Raw genomic sequence first — 22551 nt, forward strand, 5'->3', positions numbered from 1 at the left:
TCCTGCTGAGGGTTTATATTTTATAGTATGGTATACAAAGTTGATGGAAAATCAGAGTATATAATAAGTGTAGTCAAGGCAGGCTCATGGCTTGAAGAGGGCAAATAGCAGGGGTCAAGGAAATTATCATATTGGGCCAGATCTGTTTCTTTTGGAGACAGGGGTCCATTAACAAGCTCTAGGATATACAAGTAGCAGAACTAGAAAATACCTGAGTCAGAGAATATCTCAGTAGCAGAGCTAGAAAAATGTTAGAAAACAATAGAATTGTTTTGGTTTAAAATAAAGCCAGATTGGCAAGCAATGTATGCTTTAATTAGGGCCATTAAATTGGTAGCCACTGATCTCATTATAGCAGCAGTGAAAAGGTGAGCTTCAGGATAAAGCTTAGTTTTGGAATCACATAGGCCTTATCACACTATTTATGAGGTGCATTTAATATTATGCATGTTAGTCATTGTGAATATGTAAATTATCCATAAAATACTATAATTTCTTTTGTATTGCCACACTGAATTCTCTAGCATGCAAAATGATTGTTTTCACCATAAAGGTTATAGGGCAAAAACAATTGCAGAAGACCGTGTGTTACCATATCCTTCTCAACTCGAATCCTACCTCTTTCTCCTGATACACGTATCCATGCCTATCTGAACATTTCAGAGCAAATCTGTACTGAGACAGTCTGCCTTCTTTGCATTTGTTTTCTATCTCACTGTCAGTGTGACATTTTGACTTTTCCTCTTAACACTGAAAGGAATGGGAATATTCATTCATTCATGTTTCTCACACTGATAATGAATTAAATTTTAGCTCTTTTCCCCCAAAAGTTAAATCTGGATAGAATTATTTGAAAGCTACTATACAGTTACATATAAGAAGATACTTCTTTCTAATGATTGAAGTTATCTGAAATTAAATGGGCTGTCTTATCAGTAGACACGTTCAAGCATAAAAATGGTAGTTATATACACAGAGTGAATATAGTCATGATTCCGACTTGAGCTGGATGTTACAAAAGATCAACTTGATCACTTTCAGCCTTGTACATGTGAACATGAATAAAAGTTTGGGCACAGCACATGTGCTGTGTATATTTTCAGGTTAGCTAGCATGGTGGAGACAGGTAGAATTCTCCCTTATGGACAGCTTGGAGCAGTCACTGAAAGAAGTAAATAAACTAGAGCTGGAAAGGATCGAAAGGTTTGGAATAGCAGTGGATATTTAGGTGATTGAATAAATAGAAGACAAATTCTGTCTCTTAACTATGTGTAGGAAAAGCTCATTGCTATAAAAATAGTTGTTTTGTTTTGTGCTGTTAATATGGTGCTTTCTAATAATGCTCTCCAAATTGGCATTTCATTACTAAATAAACACATACTGATTGGTTTTATAAGCATATTCTATTTTTTATAGAAAGTTATCACTTAGGACTAAATTAGCTAATTGTTGAATTCTCATCTTTCTCTCAGTAAAAGTAAATAACTGTGATTTTCTACCATCTAAATAGAAGAGAAATTTTTAAGAGGTTGAACTTAAATTCTTAAATACTGAAGCTAGAAATCTGCCTCAGATGTGAACACTTTGTTAAAGCATGATATGTTGTTGGAAGATTTTTTAAATTGATACGCTTCACAAAATCATGTTGACCCAGATTGTCTTTTTTCTGTTGCATGCATAAAAGTAGAAAATGTTTTTTTCAATATACACTTATTGAGATGCACTATAAGCTTGATGCTTCGATAGATGCTGTGATTTAGAAATGTATTAATGAGATATAATCCTATCCCTTGAAGAGTGACAGATTTGATGCCTATGTTATTGCAGGTAATGTTCCAGAGTTTTCCACCTATGTATATACCATTTCATCCTTTAACAATCTTCTAAGATAATTATTGGTATACCAATTTCACAGATGTGAAATGAAGGGCCAGGAAAGGCAAATTGCATTCTAAGCCTGTAAGTGGCAACAATGATATACAAACCCACAAATTTAAACTCAATCGTCTTTCTACCATACTGGGTCATAAAATAAAACTGTGCTCTTTTAATGGTATAATACTCAAATTCCTGGGGAAAAAAATGTGTTTGTAGAAATAAATTGAATGCTACTTAATAAAATTGCGGGTAGAATTGTAAAGTTTTCAAAATATGAAATTATTGCACAGTATATGCCTATATCTAATACATGTATATACATTTTTAAGTCTATCTAGCCTAAACTGCTAAAATCCAGTCCCCAATCTTGCATATGATTTTTGTATGACTTTTGTATATGATTTTAAAGTTTTATAACTTTGAAACTTTTATAAAAGTTTCTTACTGTATACATAGTATGTGTATCAAAATCTACCAAAGAAATTCTGCACAGTAGGATTCAAAGGAATGGGATCCTCTGCAGGAGATTTTTTTCAGATTTGTTAAAGAATTGTGTGACTCTTTCTGAGATTTATGGGACTTGAATGCAGTTATATGCATTATTACAAGATAAATTTGAAATTGAAATAAAAGTGTATTAGTTGCCACACTATTAAAAAATGGCTTAAGAATATTATAATTCTTATCACCTTTCCCAAATTCTTGCTAACATCCCTAAACTTTACCTACATTCAAGATTCTGTTTAGCTAGTTAAGTAGACCATGATGTTCACAGAAGCATGATAATAATAACCAAGCTGAGGACTGCAGTGCAGTTAGCCTTATAAACAGACATTTTGAAATACTGTGGTGGTTTTCAAGACAATGTGAGTAGGAGTAGGCCTTAATTATTTCCTTATGCTGAGGGAGAACAAGCTATTTGTCTGTGTTTAAAGTTTAGTTCTTTTATTTAACTTAAAAATAAATTTTAAAAAAGCTCTTGTTTCTCTGACTTGACTTTTTCCTCAAGCATAGATAAAACTCTAAAATTTTAACATACAGTATAAACTTTTTGGTACCCAGAGTCTCTCTTCTGTCTACATTTTTGTGTTCACATAGTCAAGAAATTGGCACACATTTACATACCCTTCTCCTGATTATCCATCCTCTCTGGAAATGGCATCTAAACTATGACATCTAAAATTATCATCCTAATTTTACCCCTTTTGGCTACCCAGCCCACTTTAGGAACTGGTATTTCCCACCCTAATCTCACCCTTCAGACCTGTCCTCCCTGATGCTGTGTCCAAACTGTTCTTCCTGGTGGCAGTGTCCTCCCCCATGTCCATCCATTTTTATTATCTCAAGACCAATTTTAAAGTGTTCCTCCTTTTAGGAGCCACAAAAAGCAAACCTCACTCTCCAGTGGTTATTTTATTCCTCTGCATTTCATAGAATTCATTTATGATCTAGAATCAATTCATAGCATTTTAGAATTTTTAACCTAGAAGGTGCTCTAAGGCCTTGCTACTTAAAATATGTTCAAGCACCATCATCATAAAGAGGAATCTCCTGGAGTTCTGTAAAAATGCAGATTTCAGCCACAAATCCATATCTACTGAACCAGAATCTGCATTTTAACAAAAAACTCTGGTAATTCATATGTACATGAAAGATTTAGAAACACTGTCTTGGTGTATTGACATTGTGCTAACTTGTTTTCTTCTCTTCTGACATGTCTGTCCTGACTTCCCTGCTAGGTATTAAATGATAAGAAGGTCGCTTTTTTTAATTTTTAAAAATTGTATTTATTTAATTTTTATGTATCGAATTTCCTGAAATGAGAAAAAACTTTGATAGAGTACACTGGCATAAGTAAAATCTCTAAGCCTTAGATGAAGTTTTCCAAAAGGAAGGAGCATGAAAAAGTAGAATTAAGAGCCCCTAATTAGTCTCTAAATTTCTATAAAAAGTGGGAAAAAAGTCCCCTAGACTAGTATGCCTCAAGGTAGGTACACATTTGTTAACTTGTGTTCACCCAGGTGAATAGCATGAGAAGAGAAAGGGTAGGGTCAGAAGGAATTGTGAGTGATCCATTTTACAAACATATTGTTTGTCAAGGAAAAGTGGTCTTGTGTGTGTTTTCTATGTGTGAGAAACTGAACCAGAGAGAAAAAGAGAGGAACACTGATTGTTGGATTGAAAGTTGTGTAACCTGCACTCTTTTTGCTTTGTAGTTGGTAGAACCCTTAACACCCAGTGGTACGGCGCCTAATCAAGCTCAACTACGTATTTTGAAAGAAACTGAGCTCAAAAGAGTAAAAGTACTTGGTTCAGGTGCTTTTGGAACTGTTTATAAAGTAAGTAGAAAATAACACATACCATCAGTTATTTTCAGTTTTGTTTCAGACTTGTTTTAAATAATAGCCAAAGTTATTGTTCTAGCCAACCTAACTTCCTCTTTAATATTCGGAGAGGAGAATCTTTATAGTATTGAGAAGTTGCTGAACAAATGAATTCATTAATTTTTATTGACTAAACTTGGTTGGATACAGTTATGAGAAAGCAGGAAACAAGGATGCAAAGCCAAAATATTGTTCATTCTCTGAATGCCTTCTGAGCTCCTTTTGATATCATCTCCCTTTGGCAAATTTGTCCTTTTCCAAAATACCCAGATCCAACCCATTTACCTTTACCCCTACACAGGAGGAAATCCCCGAGAGAGACCTAGGCAATGTGCTCTTCTTTCTTTTCTCTAAGTTCAGGTTAGCTAGAAGGAGAGGGTGACAACATGGGTTTTTAATAAGAGAGATATTTCTGGAAAGGGAGAGCTTGAATAATAGCATTTGCATGTTTACTTATTTGACTTAATTACAAAACCAATTCAAAGGCCAGGCCCAAGGTTAATTGTGGTGAAATTTATTTTTAATGGTAAACAACAAGAATAAGAAGCTCTGTTTGGATAGTACTAAATCCTTCTTGTAATGTCCATTACTTCAATTCCCAAAATTTGCTTTGACAAGTTTCTCAAAGCTATATGCAAGCCTACATTTTTACAAATATGTTGGCTAAAATATGTCAGATCTTGAGAACTTTACATCTTAAAATGTTATTTTTTTATATTTAAGACAGATTTATTTAATGGAAATTATTAACAATTGGAATATAAACCTTAATTTTCTCTCTTGAATTTTCCAAAAATAATGTAATCTCTTTAAAATAAAACTTTTATTCTATGGTCAAAATGCAAAAGTTTCTTAATCTCTTGTTCTGCATATTTTGTTCAACTAAATTCAAAATTATTAGCTGATGTTTTTTGACCCACCTCCTAGAGTAATGAGAATAAAAACAAAAATAAATGGAACCTAATTAAACTTAAAAGCTTTTGCACAGCAAAAGAAACCGTAAACAAGACGAAAAGGCAACCCTCAGAATGGGAGAAAATATTTGCAAATGAAACAACTGACAAAGGATTAATCTCCAAAATATACAAGCAGCTCATGCAGCTCAATATCAAAAATGCAAACAACCCAATCCAAAAATGGGCAGAAAACCTAAATAGACATTTCTCCAAAGAAGACATACAGATGTCCAACAAACACGTGAAAAAATGCTCAACATCACTAATTATTAAAGAAATGCAAATCAAAACTACAATGTGATATCACCTCACACAGGTCAGAATGGCCATCATCAAAAAATCTACAAACAATAATAGCTGGAGAGGGTGTGGAGAAAAGGGAACCCTCATGCCCTGTTTTTGGGAATGTAAATTGATACAGCCATTGTGAACAGTATGGAGGTTCCTTTAAAAACTAAAAATAGAACTATCATGTGACCCAGCAATCCCACTACTGGGCATATACCCAGAGAAAACCATAATTCAAAAAGACACATGCACCCCAATGTTCATTGCAGCACTATTTACAGTATCCAGGACATGGAAATAACCTAAATGTCCATCAACAGAGATATGGATAAAGAAGATGTGGTACATATACAATGGAGAATTACTCAGTCATAAAAAGGAATGAAATTGGGTCATTTGTAGAGATGTAGATGGACCTAGAGACTGTCATACAGAATGAAGTAAGTCAGAAAGAGAAGAACATACTGTATATTAATGCATATATATGGAATCTGAAAATATTGGTGTAGACAATCTTATTTACAAAGCAGAGATAGAGACACAGACAAGGCACAGATGTAGAGAATAAACGTATGAATACCAAGGGGGAAAGGAGAGTGGGATGTACTGGGAGATTGGAATTGACATATATACACTATTGATATTATGTGTAAAATAGATAACTAATGAGAACCTACTGTATAGCACAGGGGACTCTACTCAATGCTCTGTGGTGACCTAAATGGGAAGGAAGTCCAAAAAGGAGAGGATATATGTATACGTATAGCTGATTAACTTTGCTGTATGGTAGAAACTAACACAACATTGTAAAGCAACTATACTCTAATAAAAATTAAAAAAAAATTATTAGCTGAGTACCTAATTTGAATGTAAACTATTCTAGGCTGACTTGATACCTTCTAGTCTTCAAATCCTTTTTATGTTTAAAGAGACACAATGTATCCTATCTGTTTCTCTATTTATATTGTGCTAGGAAAAAAATGGACTTCCATTTTAAAAGTAACTCAATCTTGGCATGTACCTTGCATATAATCATGGTTATATTTTTAAAGATGATACGGTCTGGAAATTGCATTTTATTTTAAATCATGAATACCATATATCTCAAGACTAAATATTATCTAGTGACCTCAGAAGGTAAAATATTAATAATATTTTATTATTATTTAATAATAAAGCTTTATTAATATTTTTAACAACACTTATTTGCCCATTGTCCAAGAGTGTTGCACATGTATTGAAATTACCTCTATTAAAAGCTTATTGAAAGTTCCATAAGTATGTTTAAATTTATGCCTACAGTGTATATTGTTGACCCTAAGTTTTAATTAATATATTAGTTCTTACAAAGACGTACTGTCTTAAACTTTAAAGAATTATTCTTGACCACAGAAATTCAAGTTGGCTTAGCCAATTACTTGGTTAATGCTTCCTTCTGATTGAAGATACACTGTGTTTAAACATAAAAGATTTGAACCAATATCATGGTATCAGCATAGTTGAACTGTGATCTGATGGGGCCTGGAAAATAATGACTATACTAATTTAAAAAGCAATGCAAGTTAATTCACACTGAATGTATATTCTTATTTCAAAAGTATACTTTAGGAATATTTTAATATTGATGCTATATCTTTATAAGGTAACCCCCTCTGTGCTTACTTTTTTAAATAACGGTAAGCCTGTTCTCCATCCTAGTACCATTAAAAAGAAAATGGATCTTGGGCTTTTTTTTTCTCATTTTTACATTAATAATTTACAAAAAAAATTATACTGCCGGGAACTTGGCTTATTATTTTGCATTTGACATATAGATTTCCCTATTCACTCTAAGAACATAACCCTTAAATTCACCTTCTAAAGGTTAAAGTCTTTTTTTTTTTATTTTGACTTTTTAATAATTCTTGTGTTTAGGTCTTCTCTTATATTATTACCACTTTGGATAACACAAATACATATGTCTTAACATAGAAGTACTAAGTGAAAAACTTTTAAAAATATTTTCTTTATAACTACAACCAGCTGATATTAAGAAAAACAGGAAGTGGAGGTGTTCTGCTCAGGAATAGTAGACTATTTTTTTTCCTTCCTTTCATTTTAATGTGAAAACTGTCCTTAGAAGACATTTTTGATGTCAAGGCTAATAAATTAAAATTTGAGATTTTTTTTTACATGTAACCTCATATCTGCTTCTGTGTTCCTTTGGGACGATACACTTAAAAAAATATATTCTTGTATATTCTATGCATCCCTGTATTATCAGTATCATTATCCTCATTCAGATGATTGAATTGTTTACTCAGAAATGCTGTTATTTAGCTAAAGTTGTACTTTACCCAAGCCCTGCCAACTTTATACTTTCCCACAATGCACAGGTCCTGTTTGAATATAATTATGTCTCTATAGGAAGAGAGAACTTTCAATGACTAATATAAATATTTTATATTACTTCAGAAATAATAAAAATCCTTGAATATTAAATAATATAGACAAATTAATATGTGCTCAATACTCCCTAGTACTTGCCTTTGAAAACTATTAATTCTTTTTTTCTTATTTTTTTTGCGGTACGCGGGCCTCTCACTGTTGTGGCCTCTCCTGTTGCGGAGCACAGGCTCCGGACGCACAGGCTCAGCGGCCATGGCTCACGGGCCCAGCCACTCCGCGGCATGTGGGATCTTCCCGGACCGGGGCATGAACCCGTGTCCCCTGCATCGGCAGGCGGACTCTCAACCACTGCGCCCCCAGGGAAGCCCTGAAAACTAATTCTTAAACAATCAACCTTAGAAAATTAATTCTTAAATCAATCTGAATTTTGATACATAAGAATATGCTTTTTTTATTTCATTTTATTTTTAGTTGCAGAATAATTAGATAATATTAAAGCTGAAAAGAACCTCCAACATTAATTAGCCCAGTCTTTTAATCTACAAACAAGACAATTGAAGTTCAAAAATCAGAACAGCTTTCTCAAAGTTGTGAGAAGTTGATGATATCATCCAAGTCAAATATTATTATTATATATTATTTCAACGTTTTTTTTTTTTTTTTTTTTTATTTTTCATCACCAGACCCCAGACAGAATTATGAAGACATGGCAAATAGTCAGGGTTGAAGATGAAGCAGCAGTGAGAGCAACAGGAAGGAGTTTCCAGAGATAATGTCCCACAACAAAGTTCTATGTTCAGGACATCCTCAGGGAATATTCTTTTTCACTGAAATTTTTTTTTTTTTTTTTTTTTTTTACTATTCAAAGCCTTTCTCATGTACACAAATTGAACTTGATAATAGCGTAAACACCTTGAAAGCAGAATACACATATGATCCACCTTCAGGTAACGAAAGCAGAAAACAAAGTTGCCGAGTAATTTGTAACATATAACAGGTGCTTGAAAAACATTTGTTGGTTGAATGACAAAATATGGAACTTCTAAATTATTTTTTAAGGTATTAATAGGTCAAGTGTTTAATCAAATTTTGTTTCTGGTCTAAATGTTGTATGTCTTAATATAGATTTAATGTGAATTTTTTTCCTCCCAAGGGTATTTGGGTCCCTGAAGGAGAAACAGTGAAGATTCCTGTGGCTATTAAGATTCTTAATGAAACAACTGGTCCCAAAGCCAATGTGGAGTTTATGGATGTAAGTACAGACAGCAGGCAATCATGTTTTTATCCATTATTAATAGACTGCTTTTAGAATTAAAAAAAAAAAGACTCCAACTTCAAAGTGTTTTCTCTGGAAATAGTATAATCTTATAATTAAAGGCTTGAGCAAGGGTCAGCAAACTTTTGCTTAAAAGACCAGAGAATAAATATTCAGGCTTTTCCTGCAATGTGGTTTTTGTGACAACTACTCAACTCTCTCCTTTTAGTAGATAAGCAGCCATAGACAATTAAAAAAAAAACCAAAAAACAAAAAAACACAGGAATGGGAGAATGGGTATGAATGTGTTCCAGTAAAACTTTATTTACATAAGCAAGCTAAAAGCCAGATTTGGCTTGCTGACCAAATCCTGCCCTCAACGGCCATGTGTTTAATTACTATGCCAGACTGCATTTAAGAGTAGTGACGATGATTTGGAAAATTAATCAGACTGCTTTATTTTATTGTTGTTATGATATATTACTTGAAAACATCAATCAAGATTAGTTTTGATAGTGAGTTAGTTGCTGTTAAATTTAAATTAGGAACCCACTAACTCAGATAATTACACATTGAAACTTGTTTTTTTCAATTCAAATTCATAAGACAAAACCTTATAGGTAAAATGCTCCAACTATAGAATAATAAGAGTTCTGAAGAATGAAAGTACTTTATAAGGTCAACCAGAACTTTAAGATTTCCCCTAGCAATAATTGTAGATTGAGCTGCTCAGCAAATTTCAGAAGGTACAACAGATGAAACTATGTATGTAGCGTGCTGTTATTTTTTCACATTCAACACGAGATATCTTGCCAGAGGTGCTGTCAAAGACCCATATGTATTCTTTCTCTATCTTTTAGCATAATGTCTTCAGTAATAAGAATGATTTTGATTTTCAAATGACCTTCATATAAAAGAATATGCACTTTGATTTTTAAAAAGACAAATTGCTATGTTTTTCTATCCTTTTCTCTTGTACGCTCTTTTGTAAGTTTTATAGGAGCTCAGTTTGTGGCGCTGGATAAGTTATTTGGGTCTAATGCTATACTCATCTTATATAGGGCTACTTTTAGTTTAACAGCTTATTGGTTGTTATACAATAGGGCTGATAATTTAAGTGGGACCAACCTGTTGCTCTGATTGGTTGGTGCAGATGCGGAAAGCTCTGTCTCTGTGCACCAGTGCCGAATCGAACCTCGGAGACAGAGTTTGGGTGAAGAATAGCTTTATTGCTGTGCCTGGCAGAGGGGGACAAAGCAGTCTCTTGCCCTCAAAACTGTGTGTCCTAACCCCGAGGGTTTAGTGAGGAGTTCTATAGCAGTGGTTCAAGGGTGGGATTGCTGATAAAATTAGGGTGTGTGCAGGGCCTCCTTTCCTTTAATCTGGCCTCAGTTGGTGTCTTGAAGAGCTTTTCTGGTTCCTTTAATCTGGAATAAAGAATGCTAACAATTTCCATTTGTTGGGGGTTTTCTTTCTGTAAAGAGCACGAAGATATTGTTATTTGTATCCCGGGACCCTATTGTTTCTTGCCTGCTCCTTCCTTGTCTCTGAATCCCCTCCCTTCCCTGATTAACAACTGTTTGAACCTGCCCTTTGGAACTCAGGGAAGGTCACTGAGGCTGAACAGAAAGGCTCCAGATCCCAGGAGCCCACAGTGTCCCACTTGGTTTCAGTGCTGTGTCTTAACAGTTGCTAAATATTTTAAATATGATTCTTGCTGCATATCTATCAACACCTATCTAACAGACATTGAGTCCAATAACTAAATAATGTTCCTTCTGCCGGTCTCTAAAATTTCTGACGCTCTCTACAGCCGGTTCAAATGTTAAAATGTAAAACAAGCTTTTTTCAGTGATGTCATGATCAATTTGATCTTGATCATAAGTATAAATTTGTGAAGGGAACTTTCAAAGAAGTAAAAATGATAAAGAAAAAAGACAATGAGTAGAAACAGTGTAGTTAATGTGTAAAACTGATAGTAAAAGATCTTGCCCAGTCTAGACAGCAGCCAAAGCTGAAATTCACAAGAATGCTAATAATCTCTGCTGGAGGCTTGGACAGCCATTTTTGTCATATTTCCATGGAAACAGACTGGCAAAAAGGGGTTAAGAGGCTACAAAATAATCACCTAGGAAAGAAGCTCTGAAAACCTCATCATGATTTTGAATGACTATTTGAAAGCTCCTAACCCTGTCCATTTTTTCTTTTCCCTCATCTGAAGTCTATTCCCATGGAAACAGGAGTGGGAATGGCAGCTTGAAGTTACAGATTTCTGCTAAAATTTAAATGAGGCTCTGATTGAGCCATGAAAGGCATCATTTTCCTAGATGGTTGATGGATCTGGTGACCAACAGACTCTAAAGAGTCTGATCTTCTTAAAAGTGAAAAAAAAAAAATTAGGGAAAATATATGTTTTTTTAACATCTTTATTGGAGTATAATTGCTTTACAATGGTATGTTAGTTTCAGCTTCATGAACTGCTATTGGCAGAGTTTCAATAAATATCAAGCAGAAACACTTCTTACTATTTTCTCAACTTTTAAAACATTAGGAGAGCTTCACAACAATTAAAATACTGCTGAACTGGAAAAATTAATGGTGAATTCAGTATTTTAAGTAGGCTGATATAACTTTAATACAAACATATACCTACTTTTCATACCTCCATTTTTACCTCATCTATTATGTGTGAAGATCATTATAAGTGCTTAAATAACATATCAAACCACAAAAGGTCTATGCTCGCAAAATTATTTGCATTTGGACCTAAGAATTGAGTTGAAATTGCAAATATTCTCAGGGTTATTAAGTTAAAAATCATGTTTGACATATGTCTTAGTTTGGGCTCTTCCAGAAGCAGAAGCTGAACCCGAGACAAGGATTTGAGTGAAAGTATTGATAGTTTATTTTGGAGGTGAGGGACTCATCAGTAAGGGAATATGGAAATGAGACAAGAGAATCAGTAAAGTCATCTGCCTTCATGAGTGACTGGAGCTTCTTACCATTGGAGAGACTCTGGCAGCCAGTGTAGGACGTACACCTCAGAGTTACTCTCCTTAAAATGTAAGGGAGATGATGAAAGGACTCCAGCTGTCAGTCATTGGTTGAGGGCAACTGGGAGAGAAAGACATTTATTCTCCTGCATATGCTACCTGCAAAGTGTGGCAAAACAGGCTTCAGTAGCGAGAGAAAGCCATTAGGCAAAGAAAGGCAGGAGGAAATCAACTAAGGTATAGCACTATGGTAGAGTGTTCCAAGGATAACTTTCAAACTAAAATAACTGCAACCATGCCACATGTCTCCTTTGCAGACTGGTTATGTGTGTATTAGTATTAATAGGCATGTGTGTGCCTGTGTTTCATATCATTGTGTAGGAGGAAAATACAGCTTCCAAAGACAATGGAAACTGCATACTTTCATTAAGCATTAGACCTTTTTGCTTCCCTCCCTCCCTGCAACTTTACACTTAGGGTAGAATATTCCAGATGTAATAACTACTACTACTAGGTTTATCAGATATAGCTGTGACTCACTTGTTACAATAATGACAAACATGCAACAACTTAATACTCAAAACTCACTACATCTACTACTTCTATTGATATCCAAGGGCAAAGGAGAGGACTTTTATATTTCCTTAGAATTTTTACCATAGGCAAAAATAAATAAGGAGCAATTTGTGTTCTATTAAGTGCTGCACTAAAAGCAAGAGAAGGAGGATTTGGTCACAAGGCTGTTACTCAGCTCACCTAAGTATGTCTAATGGATTCCTAATGATGATAATAACACACTGCTAGTGAGTGGCCAGTACATTCTTCATTCACATAAAGGAAGATCACATTGAACATTAAGAAAATGATTCGAAATGTCCACCTTCTTAAGAAGAATGCCTACATTTATGTACTCTCCTAGTTCTTGCTTCAAATAGCACCATTTCATTGGGAAAACACGGGTGTTTTTTGTCTCTTTTTTTTGTTTTTAAATTCATCAAATGATGCACAACAGATACCTAAAAAATGATGCTATTGAACTAGATCCCTGGAATTGGGGACCCTGGTCTGGTCAAATCAGATAGGCTCTTGAGTTTATCTGAGCTTCCACTACTCTGTTTTTTGTTTGTTTCCCCTTATATTTAAGCCCCCTACCATTTGACATTATTTTATTTGCCTAGGAAGTGCATATATCTTTAAATGTTTTACTTAATTTATGTTTTCTTAGAAAGAACTAATCTAGGATAAAAGAAATGCCATAATTATCCTAAGTTCCAGTGACTGATCAATAATACTTCAGGTTAGAAATAACTTGAATCTTCTTGGCTTCAGTTTCAGCTTCGCCACCAAATCAACCACATAGTTCATGAAAAGGTGCTGCGAGGAAAGGTGTTTCAGATCAGCCAACCTTATTGTGTAAATGGTAATTTTCTTATTAAAAGAAAAATAGTTTCCTTCTTCCTATACAATAGGAACTTTTATCTTACACAACAGTCGTTTTATTGTTTTCTGAAGATGTGTCCATTGTTTCTGTTACTCTTCTCTATATTGTCTTTTTGATACTCAGTGTCTTAGTGAGAGCTGTTTCAACTCTAGTTGTTGCCATATTAGTGGGGTGAGACAAAATTTTTTGGTAAGGTTTACATTTTCTCCTAGATTATAGCAGATTTACAAAACAATTGGAAAAGATATTTTGTTCTATAACATTATTTTCACATTACAATATTTTCATACATATGGCTTCACATAGTTAACAATAACTCTTAGCTAGATCCTGTATTATACTAATAGTGGATTTTTAAAAATGCATATAATTTAATTATATCTTTAGGCCTAATAGATTTTGCGAATTTGCATATATGAATACAATTCATTCATTTCAGAGGTGAAAAACATAAAATTCCTTTTTATTAAAAGCCCACTACTTAGATGTCACAGGGTTCTGTACTGCTTGCATGCTTTTTTTTTTTTTTTTGCGGTACGCGGGCCTCTCACTGTTGTGGCCTCTCCCGTTGCGGAGCAACAGGCTCCGGACGCGCAGGCTCAGCGGCCATGGCTCACGGGCGCAGCCGCTCCGCGGCACGTGGGATCTTCCCGGACCGGGGCACGAACCCGCGTCCCCTGCAACGGCAGGCAGACTCTCAACCACTGCGCCACCAGGGAAGCCCTGCTTGCATGATTTTGAAAAATTGGTTAACCAATCCTTTTTACCTTAAGAAAATTAATTTGTTTTTAAAGAAAGAATTTAGTCTTCCAAAACTCTACTAAAAAGAAAAGAAAAAAAGTACCAGTAACTAGAGTAAATCACTTCTGTTATAGTTATTTCATTGGCCCTCATTCATGTCCTGTTAGTTGGAGAGAACTCGGTCTGAAATGGCATCACATCTGAAATCACTCAATCAAACACCTAATTCTCCAACTATATTCTCCTTTCCCTCTAGTTCTTTTCCTATAGTAACTACTTGAGAAACATTTAACTCTTTTTGATGTCTCCCATTCATTGACTTTTCGCTGTTTCTCACTACCCCTCAGCTGCCACCTGTCCTCGCATCCCTTCATAACAATCTTGAATTTGTGGACCATCTTATAATCACATTCATTTTTTTTTTTTTTTTTTTTTTTTTTTTTTTTTTTTTTTTGCGGTCCGCGGGCCTTTCACTGTTGTGGCCTCTCCCATTGCGGAGCACAGGCTCCGCATGCGCAGGCTCAGCGGCCATGGCTCACAGGCCCCGCCGCTCCGCAGCATGTGGGATCTTCCCCGACCGGGGCATGAACCCGTGTCCCCTGCATCGGCAGGCGGACTCTCAACCACTGCGCCACCAGGTAAGCCCCCACATTTTTTTTTTTTAATTTTTTATTGGAGTCTAGTTGATTTACAATGTTGTGTTAGCTTCAGGTGTACAGCAAAGTGAATCATTTATACATATATCCAGTCTTTTTTTTCTTTTCTTTTAGATTCTTTTCCCATATAGGCCATTACAGAGCATTGAGTAATGTTCCCTGTGCTACACAGCAGGTTCTTATTAGTTATCTATTTTATAAATAGTAGTGTATATATGTCAGTCCCAATCTCCCAATTTATCCCCCCCACCTTATCCCATAATCACATTCTTAAAAATCTTCAACTTTCTTGCTTCTCAAAATCATGCCAGCAAACAATCCTAGAAATACTAAAATTTCTCAGTGCTACGTTCTAGACCTCTTTTTAATATACATGTTTTGTAGAACATCTCACTAGATTCTCAAATTTCATCTCTAAGTCTATTTTATGAATCTGACCTCATCTCCATCCTTGATATCACCACACTGAAATCTCAGGGGAATCTCAAGTTTAACACACTCAGAATGTACCTTTTCATCTTCTTTTCTTAATCTCTTCTGCACTTAATCTTACCCATTTAAATAATGTGTATATTTATTTACTTTATTGTACCCATCAGAAATTTGGGATTTATCCTTAAATGTCACAACCCCTCAAACTACTCATTACAAATTCAAGAGAAAATGCTTTGATTCTATGCCAAAAACACATTTAGAGAGCATCATCTTCTTTTTATATCCCATTGCCACCCCCTTAATCCAAGCCATCAACTTCTCCAGCTTGAATTATAAAAAGAGCTTCCAGTTTGATCTTCCCTGTTTTTTAATACGGTGTTTTCACTAAAGCAAAATAAAATATTAGACCCTTGGCTTTCAGGGCTCCTATCTATTCTCCCAGTCTTCTTTCTCTTCACTGACTTTCTTTCCACTCCTCTTACAAGCCAAGCAAACCAGTCAGTTCTTTTCCCCAGAGTTTCCTTCTCCCGGTTACATGTAATGAACTTTTGGTTATCATTATTTTCTCAGCTTAAGTAGACTTCCTCAAAGATACCTTTCCTGACCCCTTAACCTAAATTATAACCTACTAATAACATTCAGAAAAAAAATGTGCATTTATTGTGATTATTATAGATTTATTTGTCCTAGTAATCATTGTAGAATCCCACTCTCCATCACTGGACCACAGGATCTTTGATGACAGGAACTGTCTGTTGACCCCATGTCTCGTCTGCATCTCTAATGGCAAGCGCAATACAAGCATCTGGTTAGAAAGCAATAAGTACGTGGTTAATTGACTGAATGATTTTTCTATTTTTAAAGGTTGTTATTATTCCTCCCTGAAGCCTCTCTACTCCAGGCTAATTGACTTAATATTTCCCTCCAACAGTCCTGTCTCTATTTACTTTATTATACTTTAATTTTCCTTACATATTTATATTGTTCATCTCTGATTTATTTCTACAAAATAAGTTTATTAAATGTTTTGTCACCAGAGCAACAACATATCACCAGGGAATAGTCCTTTATATTGACTCTGTAAGTAGGTCTCAGTGTACCCTCTGAAAGCCCTTTGAGAAAGAAAACCCCTTATAGACTTTCTATGTGTGCAAGAGGCCAGTAACCTCCCCTAATGGGGATCTTCTGAACGCTTCCCTGTGAATGTTTCCATTATTTATGGGAGGCACATTGTCTACTGTACCAATATTTAAATTCAGTGAATGCAAATCAGTAGTCTGTTAAAGGCATTGCTTTCCATATTGTAGGCATTTTCCAGCTCTCTAAACTCCACAATTTGGGGAGTTTCATACATGATTAGAGGATGTATTGCTGTGCCACCATAGAGCTGGGAGAGAATGACACTGATCATGTGCAGTTTCTGACTCCAATCCAAGTGGTATTTGCTAATTATGATGGTTTAGGAAAAATCCCCACTCGTTTTGACTGCATCAGTAGAAAGAGCTGTTTACAATATGAAGATTGCTCATAAAATTCAGGTAGAAAGCTTTTGCCCACGGGGCAAACATAGACCAGGAAATAGAACTTCCAGAAAATCAGCAAATAATTTGAAATATATCAAACCTTGACATAGATGATTTTGTTAATGCTTAATTCTCTGTTTGTAGATTCAAAGATATAAAATATTGTTTCTGTAAGAGGAAAGGACCATCTGAATAAAATCCTGGTTTATATTATGTGGCATAAAGTGATTTTATTTATTCATACAGCAGTGATTTTGTTCAGGAAATGAAGGCTTAATATGCTGTGATATTTGCAATAGCATACACACACATATATGTGTATCTACATAGAGGAGTAAATAAATATAAATGTATTAACTTATATATTAATATTATATATTATAGATTATAGATATATATTACAATTATATTAATATAATGTAAATATTATTATAAATTTTATATACTTATATATATTCACTCCACTGTGGTATATGGATAAATGGTAAATATACTCCATCATATTTTTTCAATGTGCTTTTGTAAATTTATTACATCACTGGGTAATCATCTATTAATGATCACATGCTTGGTATTGCTAAAAATGGTTATACAGAAGTTACTACTCACAAGGATATCTTGAACTTTTTTATGATCGTTTTCTCACAATGATCAAAAGAATTCCTCATTCTACCTCCCACCACTGCTGTATTAGTCACGTGTTTGTGTCACAGGTTTGTTTGCAAAGCATAGACTGTCAGAAACTAAACAGATTGACAGTATGTCTGGTTGCACCCAAAGAATTTGTAATAGAAACTCTGTTGGCCTTACCTCCATCATCATCCTAGTTAATGGTTATTGTTAATGGTCGTAGTAAAAGTAGAAGTAGACAGAGAGCATCCCCAGATTGCTTGAGATCTTCAGGTTTCAAGATTAACCCTACATTCAGCAACAGGTATCGGTAATCCTGGGTCACATACAGGTGATTCCCATCCAGATTAAATGAAGATATTATATTAACAAGGACAAGTTTGGGTACTGTTTTATTTGTACTAAACTGCAAGAGTTAATCTGTACAATGGAGTATGGTGGATTTGTATAAAAACTTTAACTCAATGACAGCAAAGCCAGAGTGAAAAGGGATTGGTCTAGCAAGAAGGCTTAAAATCATGTTCCACCATGGATCAACTATTAATAGTAGACATATTTTTAAAACGTATTTTCTAGAACCTAATGTGTAAAATTAAGACCAAAATTATGAAGTAAAGAAAGAAATGATTCTTTGCATCTAGATTGAACCAAAGGAAAGCCTACAGATGGGTATTAATATGCCTATTTGTGAGGAGAATTAAGCTTTCAGATAGGATTTAAATCATTTCTCTTATTCTGAATCCAATAAGGGAAGGCAGAGCCTGGATTTGAACTGAAAGCTCTCTGGTTTCAAAGTCTACTGACTTCTCATACCATTACTCTGCCTCCACCAAAAGATCACCTTATCTTAGAGAGAGATGGTGGCCATAAGTAGTAAAACAAGTGGCAGTTCCTTCACAGAGTTTTATTTCTTCTGAGTTTTTTCTTCTGAGCTCCTGCGGTGACCCATTGAATCCAAGCTTTGCTCAAGAGGTGTTCTTGTTCCTCAAAGCCCTGTTGATGACCTCATCATTTTCTTTTTATTTACTATTCCTCCATATGACTTTTTATGACTTTTTATGTCACTCATTCTTACCCTCAAATTGAAAATCAAACTGTTATGAATTTCTACAAAAAATGCAGACAAATCCTCTGAATTATACAAATTAAAAAATTCTGATGTATTGCCTAAGCATTTTAACCTCATCATGACCACTTCGCATAAAATTATTACCATAGAGTCTATACTCCTTTGACGCCGTTAAAACAATAAGTTGTACTATACTTACTACATAAATAGCTCAATTGTTTTTTTTTTTTCCAGTAAGGAAAAAGATATCCATATATTCTTTTGAACTTTCTAAATGCTGCTGCAGTTCCTAAGAAGCCATGTTTTTGGTGCTCACAGCTTATAGTTTACATAGAGCTTGGCACGGTGTGATTAGAAATAAGAATGAATACGTCTGAGGTAATAACATTGTGAGACCAGTTTGTCCCAGAAAACAAGCAATCAGCAAGGGCTCTTTATCTCAAAACTAAAAAGCTTAGGGTTTTCTACAGTGATCTTTGCCACTGGAATTTTATCTAGGGTTTTGATCCACTTAACAAATTTAATCTAACCTCTCTGAACTTAAATGTTCCATTATCTGTTAGAAAATAATTAGAAGCTGTAAGCAGAAGTCTGCATATGTGGAATTCTTCAGGAGTCCCTAAGCTCATTGAAGCAAGGAGTTTGACAGATACTGGTCAGCTGATATTGGGCCGGCAGCTAGTAATGGCAGGAAATGCTGCTTAGCTAGGTGAGAAAGTTAACTTGGGGAAAATGAAAATGAAACATTTGGGATTTATGGTTGGAAATAAATTTCCCTTTTTCATTTGTTTCCTGGTAAGAAAATAGCCAAGGGAGCTAGTTCTTTTTTTCTTTTCTTTCTTTCTTTTTTTTTTTTTTGATAATTTATAATTAAGATCTAAGGGCCCACTTGATCTCAACCATATTCACTATAACTTCCTTGTATTCCCACAAAGAAATTTTAGTGAATCGGGAATATGTTTGGTATAATGCATACAAATAACAGGTGAATCTGAACAGTAAATTAAAAATTGTCAGCTCTAGCATCATGTGGTAAATTAACGGTAGGAAGCATGTGTAAGCTTTTTGGGAAGGCTGCAAACACAAGAGGTTTGAGTATAAAGGCAGAAAAGGTTTTTTCTCTGGTGTTTAAAGCAATAAGCCAAGTTCCTTTAAAATGAAAAATTAATTTCAAAATGGAACACTCATTCACTTAATGAGCGTGTTACTATACTCTAACAAAAAAGTATTTTATTCTTTTGCAGCTAGATGCTTCAAAATACAATATTTTCTATTTTTCATATAACATTGATTTAAAAAAAGAGTAAATCTCAACCTACATTACTCTCTGTTCTCTTATTTTCTACTAAGTTTATAATGTATGTACTAAGGTATAACACCTGAAGCCTGTGTGTTATTTTTGTATCCTCAGCAAAATTGTTAATGTCTTTGGTTAAAAGCTACTTTAAACTTTGTAACTCCCACAGTAGCCATTTACTGAGTAGTAAGTTTTCAGTAGATTTTTATTGTTAGTTTGGAAGGATGGGTAAAATATATTTACTTCATTTGTTTTTTAATAGACTTCTATGGAGTGCCTACCATGTGCAATGTCCCATACTATCTATGTACTCCAAAGTTTATAAAGATAACTAGCATGGCATAACCTTAACCTTAGTGAGATTTGTCTAGTAATACAGTAAATCGATAAAACAGAATGTTTCATCAGGTTGGAACAAAGAAAGTATGATAGGAGATTAGTATAAGAAAATATTATCATTAATGGTGAGTTTAGGGATCTTTTAAACTTTTCACCAGTACAGGAATACCAAAGTTTTTTGGCATTACAATTTATTTAGTTGCATTTGTCTAAAATGCATGCATTTTCTGAAATTAACACTTTCAACTTATTTTTTCTATCCTTATAATATACTATATATATTTATTTTGATATATTTTATGCCATATAAAAAAAATATATGTGTGTGTGTGTGTGTGTGTGTGTGTGTGTGTGTGTGTGTGGGTTTCCTTTAGCCATATTGAGTATGTGTGGTTTTGTTTGTTTTTTGAACTCTGTTTTAAGTAAGGAGAGGATAAATTAATGTACAAATATTTTCTTATAATTTATTTAACACTAACTCCCTCACAGTATGATATTAGAGTTTAATATAGTTCTCAGATATAGGTGCATGATTCCTTATATTAAACCCTGAAATTTCTCATTTCAAATATGTTTATTTTTAAAATATTTATAAATATATATTTTACTTAAAAACAAGATTTTTTCAGTTTCCTTCTTAATGGAATTATTACTTGTGGGAGTTACTTTATTAAGAATGTCTGGCTATAAGTGCTCACCCAAAAGAATGCCACAAATTATCCCCTATTTTACTGAGTTATAGGTATGAACATATTTTGAAAAGACTATTCTTATTTTCACTTGTATTCACAGTAAACTCTCAATGTTCATGACAATATTTTCTAGTTTGCTCTTGATAGCTATGAGTAATATCAACAGGCTCATTAAAAACAAACCAACTCTACTACTTGATAATCTAATTGTCATTGAACATAACCACCTATAGAAAAAAAATAGTGCTATTTCAAAACAAAATTCTCTTTTTCTCCTCAATCAGGTTATATTCTTATAATATCTCCATATCTCTTTAATAATCTTTTTTTTTTTTTTTGGTGCAGTAAATTTGTATTTATGTACTTCTCAGACATTTGTAACTGTTAAAGAAATGTTACTGTTTACAACTGTGTATTAAGATGTTTACAAACAGTATGAATATAATTGTGCTGGCAGAGTTTTCTAATGGAAAATGAGTAAAGGACTTTCCTAATAAGGCATAAAGTCTTTGCAGTACTCCTGAAGTAAACAGATTTGTTACTAACAGACTGTCATCCCTTTAATGCTTCATCAGCTGTCCAGAGGAAATTAACCACCACCATCTGCATCTAAAAGTATCCAATTTAAACTGATAGGTTAGAACTGCAGCAGGGCAGATGTTGCAGTGAGATGGGTAGTGGGTGAGAATTCTTATATTTCCCAATTTCAGATGTTCTATCTAAAATTACTATTAAGTCTGAAAAGACCCATAAGCTCAAGGTATCCTTCCAAAGTCGTTCCTCTGTATGTAGAACAACATACCATGTTCTAGTATGAACAAAGATGAAGTACAGACTGTTCCTCCAGTAAATTTAATACTTATCTTTTATTTATTTATTTTTTTAACATCTTTATTGGGGTATAATTGCTTTACAATGGTGTGTTAGTTTCTGCTTTATAACAGAGTGAATCAGTTATACATATACATATGTTCCCATATCTCTTCCCTCTTTGTCTCCAGTTTGAAAACTATTTGACATTATCTACCAAAATTGAATGTATACATACCCTATAACCCAGCAGTTCTACTCTTTGATACATACCCAACAGAAACATATGCACATAAACACCAAGAGATGTGTTCAAGAATTTTGTAGTAGTATTATTCATAACAAGTTCAGATTGGAAACAACCCAAAAGTTAACAAACAGTAGAATGGGTTAATACTCAGTAGAATACAGTTTAACCTTAACAACATGGGGATTAGGGATGCTGAACTTCTGCACAGTCAAAAATGTGCATATAACTTTATAGTCAGCCCTTGGTATCCGCAGTTCAGCATCCATGGATTCAACCAACCCTGGATCGTGTAGTACTGTAGAATGTATTTGTTGAAAAAAATCTACATGTAAGTGGACTCATGAAAAAAATCTACATGTAAGTGGACTCATGAAAAAAATCTACATGTAAGTGGACTCATGGAGTTCAAACCTGTGTTGTTCAAGGATCAACTGTATTTTTATAGCAAAGAAAGTGATGAATCTCACAAACATAATCGTGAGCACAAGAAGACACACACACACACACACACACACACACACACACA

At 34.3% G+C, this 22551-nt stretch overlaps 1 protein-coding gene across 4 annotated transcripts in view; it reads left to right on the top strand.

The window, feature by feature from the left end:
* The window catches only part of ERBB4 (erb-b2 receptor tyrosine kinase 4), a 1128925-nt gene that overhangs the window by 897101 nt on the left and 209273 nt on the right, over positions 1-22551 (top strand). For all 4 annotated transcript variants that reach the window (XM_007470009.1, XM_007470010.1, XM_007470012.1 and 1 more), the window contains exons 18-19: positions 4095-4217; positions 9048-9146. In XM_007470009.1, the coding sequence (XP_007470071.1) occupies positions 4095-4217; positions 9048-9146 (222 nt within the window). The remainder of the gene's footprint in view (positions 1-4094; positions 4218-9047; positions 9147-22551) is intronic.

This window comes from Lipotes vexillifer, unplaced genomic scaffold, assembly GCF_000442215.2.
Source record: "Lipotes vexillifer unplaced genomic scaffold, Lipotes_vexillifer_v1.1 scaffold138, whole genome shotgun sequence".
NCBI lineage: Eukaryota > Metazoa > Chordata > Mammalia > Artiodactyla > Lipotidae > Lipotes > Lipotes vexillifer.